Source organism: Bemisia tabaci, chromosome 3, assembly GCF_918797505.1.
Source record: "Bemisia tabaci chromosome 3, PGI_BMITA_v3".
Lineage (NCBI taxonomy): Eukaryota > Metazoa > Arthropoda > Insecta > Hemiptera > Aleyrodidae > Bemisia > Bemisia tabaci.
In genome coordinates, this window is record NC_092795.1 from 28,620,108 (window position 1) to 28,627,855 (window position 7,748).

The following is a 7,748-nucleotide window of genomic DNA, read 5'->3' on the forward strand; positions in this document are numbered from 1 at the left end:
TTTCACTACCTTAGCTTTTGAAACGAAAACGTCTTTTAACCGTGCAACTTTTTACCTGAAGGTAAAGTATGTACGCTTTACGCAAGACAGGAGAAGGGGCCGTCCATAAATTACGTAACGCACTTTCTCGGAATTTTTGACCCCCCCCCCCCTTCCCCGTAACGCTTTTGTGACGTCCCTGGTAAAAATCGGCGATAGGAGCTGCGTTTCAAAATACCATAGGAATTCTTGTAGCCGGATAAAGAAGGCAATAGAAAATCATATAGCTGGCTGTAAAAAGCGGAGCAAATCATGTAGCCGGGCTATACGAAGCTATAAAAAAAAGTATACAGCCGGGCTGTAGCTCCTATCGCCGGGCTTTACACTTTATCGCCATCGGCTATAAAAGGCTATAAGAAATTGTGTAGAAATTCGTGCGCTTTGGAAATTATTAAGTTTGATACGGAACCACCATAATATTTACAAAACACACATTATATTTTCCTTTAATACATATTTTTTTTCATCAATTAAAATGAGAATAATCCATACAGGATGTGCAAACATTTTAAAATCATGGGTTGAAAAACGCTGACTCTGCGAGATTATACATTGGAGCCTAACAAAGAGCGGAGCGGCGGGCGCGGCATGATGCCAGCTATAAGCGAACACTAGCGCCTACAAACCCAACAGGGATACCTCACGCATTGCGCAATGCGTGAAGTATCCCTGTCAGGTTTGTAGGCGCTGGTGCGCGCTTATCGCTGTCAGCACGCCGCTCCGCTCTGTGTTATGCTCCAATATAATCTTGCGGAGTCAGCGTTTTTCAACTCATGATTTTGAAATGTTTGCACATCCTGTATGGATTATTCTCATTTTAATTGATGAAAAAAATATGTATTAAAGGCGCTTTGTTTTGTAGGTTTGTAGGCGCTAATGCGCTTTTCGCGCTGGCTGCCCGCCTGCCGCGCCGCAGCGTGTCACGGCGCTTGAAGCAACTATTTCACACCAGCAGCCCGACCATAGACTTTGACTTCCATCGATCGACAAAGCCGTGAATCGATCGACAGTGCGAGCCAGTGCGAATCGATCGAATTTTGTCGATCGAATCGGTGCCGATTAATTCGCGTCGATCAATTCACGATTCACGTTCTTGTTTGTCGATCGATTCATATCGACCGAATCGACGCCGGTTTTTTCAATAATTTGTCGATCGATTCATGTCGATCAAATCCATACCTACCCTCCATTGAAAAGATAAAAACTCCCAGCGGCTGCAGAGGCCCCCCTTAGCGCCTTAGCTTCCCTGCACAGCAAGATCTGCCGTAGTGCTCATTACACTACTGCCCTACAAAAACCTACTTTGCTCCTCCCAAGAAATGTGTGTGATTTTGCTAAATAGGTACGTGCGTGTTAATTTTTTCGTCTTTGTTTCAAATATAATGCGCAAAATTGGTTTCAAAATGTAAGTATAAACACGCCTATAACTATAAGATTTGAGTGAAGTTTACGGTTATAAAAAGGAAAAGTGCGCTAATATATATCGACGGTATAAGTCGGCAATCACATAACTCGGTTTGCAACGTCGCAGACTTCCTGCCATACTTCATTTTTTTAACGGAAAACTACTCAACGGCAATTCTTTAAAACTGCCGTGATTTTTCTCCTCTGTGTGAAGGAAATTCAGCATAAACTTCGAGGAATTCTGTAAATTTGTTTCTCCTTTTAAAAAAACATAGAGGCGGAGATTTCCAGACATCGCAAACGAGATAGGTGACGGCGGACTTACCCCGCGCCGTCAATATGCGCTAAAATGATAATGAACATCCCTCCTTGATGAGACGGCTTAATTTTTCAAAAATGTTCTGGGGAAGGGATTTTCCTGGGTCCTGCTCCTTCGGAACTAAAGAATTCCCGAGAATCCTCCTTAGAAACTGGGTTAGTCGTCCCACATTATTCTCCTCAATGGGGGACTCCGGCCCCCCTAGATACGGTGCCTTTTTGCCCCCCCCGCCCCCCGTCCTCGCCTTCTTTCGCTGATGTATTGATGATTTCGCGTTACTATATTTCTCGTGGTGTGGGAATAGGAGGGGGGGGGGACGAAACTGCTCTCTCTTTTGGAAAAAAAAAACCAGTCCACCTCCCCCAAATGCATTACTATAAGCTCTCTGACTCCATAAATTTTCATTTTTCGTCTCAGTTCGTTCAGACATTCTTCAGGGTCGATTTCCATACTCTTGCGGCTATCGACATTTCATAGCCCTTAGATGAGACCGCTGTATTCAGACTTTGGAGGTACGACCCTGGGTTTTCTTACATTTCATTGAGTAAAAATTAAAACCTCTCCAATTTTAACAATGTAATTGTCAATTTTTGGTCAAAGTTCGTTCTGAAGATTTACCGGGCAGATTTTCGTGATTTCATAGCTATTTTCTTGTATTTTTTCTTGTATTTTTTTTTTTTGGACCTGTTTTCAATCTACTCGCCTGATGATCTATCCATTTAATACATGTTTCGCTCTGGACGATAGGTAAAAATAGGAAAAAAATGTTTTGGGGATTAAGTGTGCTCTGCCTACAATGTTGCAACGGATGACTCTGCCAACGTCAGGCTGAACAAAGTTTGAACGACACGTCATTCACGAAAACACGAGACTTCGTCGGTGATTAATTTCCTACTCGAAATCTAATTAAATCCAATTTCCATTCGACGCACAAGTCAAAACAGGCGAGCGTTACAGACGTTTTTTGTGCGAACGGAACAGCTCAGTTGCCACTTCACGTGAGAAGACGATTTTCGATGCGCGCCAAGAGTGTCAATAGGTACCTATCAATCAAATAAGATTACCCAACAAATTTCCTGACCGTTTAAAGTAACGAGGGAACAAGTAAGCGATCCCTTTAACGCGTAATTATTGAATACTAACCATTGGCTCTACAAATCCACACCACGGAAAGGCAAGAATCTTTAATGGTGACTGCATGGTGGGGGGAGGGGGGGAGGGGGGAGGGAGGGGTCACCATGCCACTGAGCTCTCATCGCGAAAAGGAAAAAAATTCGATTTCTTTGCAGTCTGAATTTTTACGAGGGACACAGTCAGCCTTGATCAGCCCATGAGATGTCTTTGAGAATACCTAACCTAAGTTTCGGGAAAATACTTCCCTAAGACCACGCCTACTACGTCTGCAATTCATCAGAATCGCATTGCGCAATGCGTGAAGTATCCCTGTTAGGTTTGTAGGCGCTAGTGCGCGCTTATCGCTGGCAGCACGCCGCGCCGCTCCGCTCTGTGTTAGGCTCCAATATATAATCTCGCGGAGTCAGCGTTTTTCGACACATGATTTTGAAATGTTTGCACATCCTGTAAGGATTATTCTCATTTTAATTGATGAAAAAAATATGTATTAAAGGAAAATATAATGTGTGTTTTGTAAATATTATGGTGGTTCGGTATCAAACTTAATGATTTCCAAAGCACACGGATTTCTACACAATTTCTTATAGCCTTTTATAGCCGATGGCGATGAAGTGTAATGCCCGGCGATAAGAACTGTAGCCCGACTGTATACTTTTTTATAGCCTCGTATAGCCCGGCTATATGATTCGCTCCGCTTTCTACAGCCAGCTATATGATTTTCAATAGCCTTTCTTTAGTCGGCTATAAGAATTCCTATGGTATTTTGAAACGCAGCTCCTATCGCCAATTTTTACCAGGGCACGGTGATTTTCCCACCAAATTGGACGTATTTCTGCCAAACGGAACTAAGTGCATTATCACGTGAGACCTGATAGGTACGCATAAATCCTTACGGGTCTCAGGGCTCATGCCTTAATGCACATAGTTCCGTTTGACAGAAATACGTCCAATTGTGTTTTGTCTTTTTCAGGTTGCTGGCGGCCTTGAAATGGGTATTCCACAACAGGTTTACGTTTTAAATGTTGAAGTTTCTCGAGAGTTGAAACAGTACTCCTTCTTTTTTTTTTTAATTTTACATGCGATTCTGTGGTGTCGCGTCGCTGCGGGCCACCTAATTTGTGAACGCAATGCTCTCGAAGGGAAGAGAGAAGATATTTCCGGTTCTTAGGACCAAGTACTTTCCATATTTTTCTGAAGATTTTTTGTTCCCTGACAAATCCCAGTGGATATTTCCAGTTTTTCGCGACTCAAAATTAATGATTGAACGTGTAGGTGATGCCGATATTTCCCCGGAATTGCTTCTGGCTAAAGGAGGTGTGAATGGAAATCGCGCCACACATGCAATAAAGTGCGATTGTATGGTAAAACTCAGCCTGCTGCTGCATCCTAGTGTTGTGCATGTTGCTTATCTACTCATGGAAATAAGGTTTTCTCCCATCACAATTTATTTTACATAAAATTTAAATAAATTGCAATTTTTTCTGCATCGTAAATTGCCCTTCTTCCTGATACAGAAATGCATCCTATTAATCGCTTAAAATAGGCATTTATCGATCAGATAAATTATGTCAAAATTGTTCAATATTATGGTACTTTAAAAAAGCTCATCGCATTGAATCGCAATTTTCTTGCATTGAGTTGCAATCGTATCCTAATATTTTCGTTGCACTGTGCCACTTGGGCATTGTCGGTCTGGCTCGAAAGTTCTTGGCGGTGCTGATAGTTTTTCGGAGCCCCTCCTCTTGGGTACCCCAACCAAAAGTCCTCCTTCAAGTGAGGGGCTTGGAGGACAAGGCGCATACCTAAGTGCAGTTTTCGCTATTTCGAGAAATACGTGTTTAAAGTTTCGGAATTACATGGATCCTTAATGGCGGGAAAAAAGTTCAAACTGACTTTTTGATGCTTAAAATTGGAACTTGGGAGCGTATATTTCACAGAATATGCAATAAGTAAGACTAGTTTTACTTGAAATTATTAATTTCTCAATTTTTTCAAAAACTGCACTCATGCGCCTTGTCCTCCAAGCCCCTCAGATGGGTTTTTCAAGTTTTGAGGGCCCCTGCAGGAGTCCTGCCGCAGCCTCCTGAGCCACCCGTCAGAATTTCTGGGGTGGTGTAGTACCCTGAAACCCTGGCCAGACCGCTCCTACACTTGGGGACATTACATGGTAGACACCATCGACGGATCGCGTGACGATAACGGCTGAAATTCGGCATGAACGCGTGACGCGGAAAAACCCCTGGTCGGAAAACAGCACGCGAGATGCAAAAGGAAAGAAAAAACTGTACGGATAAAAGAGAAAGCGGGAATCGTAGCCGCCCTAAAGAGTGTAAGTTCGAGTATCTGCTAAACCTGTGCGCGTCGTAATCGTGGTTACTTGAAATGCGCGGAATTCTGATCGTGGCCGGTCTGGTCACTCTGGCCGCCGTCGCGGTGGTAGGCCAACCCCCAGCGACGCCAAAACCCGAGGAACAACCGGGCGGCCATCTCGTGAGCCCCGAGGACCACCTGGCAGAGGATGCAGGAGTACACGACGACACCCACCCCGTTAGTCCACTTAACTTCATCTCTTTTCCCACCTTCTAATGGGTCAGTTGCGCTGGACATAGAATTGGGTTTTGATGCTTTAGTCTTGCAGATCGACTAAAAATAATAAATTAGTCCAAACAGCAACTTTCTACGTTGAATATTAACCGAGATATCGCGCCTTGAAAAACTCGATTTATGACGTCATCCACCACGGTGGCACATACCATGTTATGCACTACCGCGGTGGATGACGTCAAAAACCCGACTTTTCAAAGGACGATATCTCGGTTAATATTCGACGTAGAAAGTTGCTGTTTGGACGGATCTTCTTATTTTTAGCTAATCCATAAGAATCAAGCGTCAAAACACGATTCTGTTACCAGCTCAATTGGCCCATTGCAAGAGGTTCCAAGTTTCCCGATTTCCCTAACTTCCCGAGGTTTCAGAGCATGATAATATGAAATGGAGGGATATTTTAGTCTTTAAAAGATTCTAATTTTTTTTCTCTGAAACATCATATCTGTATCCTAAATCCTGTCATTTTTAAACTTTGAAATTTTCAACACTGAGTTCTACAAAACACTAATCCTACTCTATAGTCTCTTCAAGATTAATTCGACTTCATGAAGCCACTGTGCTTCTCTGTAGCCCTTCCACTCATTGACTGGTGGAGGAGGAAGGGAGGTGAGTGTTGGCCTTTGCTGTTTGGGATAATTTACCCTTGCAGCGGCTCAGTTTGGTGTAAAATTAAAATATCTGCCTTGTATTTGCCAGCTTTTAATTCATCAGGGCATATTTTATTCCTATCTCATTCATATTTGATTCTTATTTCCTTCATATTTTATTCTTTACTCTTTTCTTCCCAGTGGTGCATCACTTACAAGTGACTAGAAAAAAAGTAACAAAATGAAAAATTGTGCTACCCTCAACAGATAACCTACCCAGTTGTGATTCTTGAAAGTTGGTAACATTCTTTGTTCTCCATTTAAATCAATAACATTCATTCAACTCTACATAGGTATGGCAGTCTGCTTTGATAAATACCGATTGATATGAATGCATTTAAATTGACTAAACCCAATGCTTCCAAGTTGTGAGAATTGCCTTAGAACTTGTCAAAATAAATTTTCTTCACAGCCTCCACTGAGTTCTGGGAGGTACTCACCATTGGGAATTGTGTTCATGTTGTTTAAGAAATTACTTCAAAATCGATAACACAATTGTTTCAATGGCTAAGTTGAAAAATGCTTTCTTCAGATTGAAATGTTGTAAATCTCCGCTCATGTTTTTTTTTTTTTTTTTTTTCAAAGGAAAACTAACCAACATTTTTCATTAAAAGTTTCTTTGAATTCTTTTAACTTATTTTTAAAAAATCACACACAGTAAGGAAGTGATTTGGTTGGTTTTTCTTTAGGAGAATAAAAAATCATCGGAAATTTGTATACGATGCAATTAAGATATACATTTTTCGCTTTTAGCCATTGATACATTCTTTTTCACATTATCATTCCATTGGATTAATTTTGAAACTGGTAGTGATTCTTAAGATGAGAATTTGTTTCTTAATAGACACTCAACACTATTGTTAGCTTTGACCATACGTTAATTTAAACCAAGAAGACCTTGCGTCTCATAACTTTTTTTTTTTTCATCAGGATCATGTGGATGGAGATGAACACACAGATCAAGTCGAGGATGAGGAAAACGTCTTTGCCTCTGTTGAACTAGCGGCTACAAATGCAGACCTTGCTATCAAGCTCATGAAACGAGCATTGAGCGTGCTACTGGAGAGTAGTGCCAGTGCAATGGAGCATACTGAAGCACTCCTGAAGAGTGGTGTTGTCAGCGTAAGCTCCGTTACCCAGGGTGCAGCAACTGCGGCAAAACAACTTGCAGTGGCCCCTGAGCCAGTTGACCTGAAACCAAAAATTCCAGAACACAAGCCACCACCACCACCACAAACGAAAACGAGGAGCGGTTGGTGGTGGTAAAAACCACATATGATCACTGAAAAGAAGCTCTGGAAAAGTATTAAAGCTGCGGTGATCATTTGACTGTCCAGGCATAAAATCATTATATCATTAGTGGTAACTTGAACTGACAGAAACAAGATAAAGAGGGCATCTTTCATATATTTTATCTCTGTTAACAGTTAAATTTTGTAACAGTGAAAAGGGATATTGAATGTTAAATAAAATTTGAGGCATACTAATTACAAGAATATTTTAGTATCATTTTTTGTACTTACTTTGTTTCAACCTAAACAACTAATAATATTTAGTTTTGTGTGTATTTTATATTTTATTCGACGATATTTGAAAAT

At 41.3% G+C, this 7,748-nt stretch overlaps 1 protein-coding gene across 1 annotated transcript; it reads left to right on the plus strand.

The window, feature by feature from the left end:
• The first annotated feature begins 5,201 nt into the window (after window positions 1-5,201).
• Window positions 5,202-7,659, plus strand: LOC109031127 (uncharacterized). Its single transcript, XM_019042471.2, has 2 exons — window positions 5,202-5,443; window positions 7,081-7,659. The coding sequence occupies exons 1-2, from the start codon at window positions 5,279-5,281 to the stop codon at window positions 7,414-7,416; spliced, it is 501 nt and encodes a 166-aa protein (XP_018898016.2). The 5' UTR covers window positions 5,202-5,278; the 3' UTR covers window positions 7,417-7,659.
• The last annotated feature ends 89 nt before the right edge of the window (window positions 7,660-7,748 follow it).

Coding starts and splice junctions, on each gene's coding strand:
- LOC109031127 (XM_019042471.2), top strand. CDS start 5,279: ATGCGCGGAATTCTGATCGTGGCCGGTCTGGTCACTCTGGCCGCCGTC. Junction 5,444..7,080: donor TACACGACGACACCCACCCC/GTTAGTCCACTT, acceptor TTTTTTCATCAG/GATCATGTGGATGGAGATGA.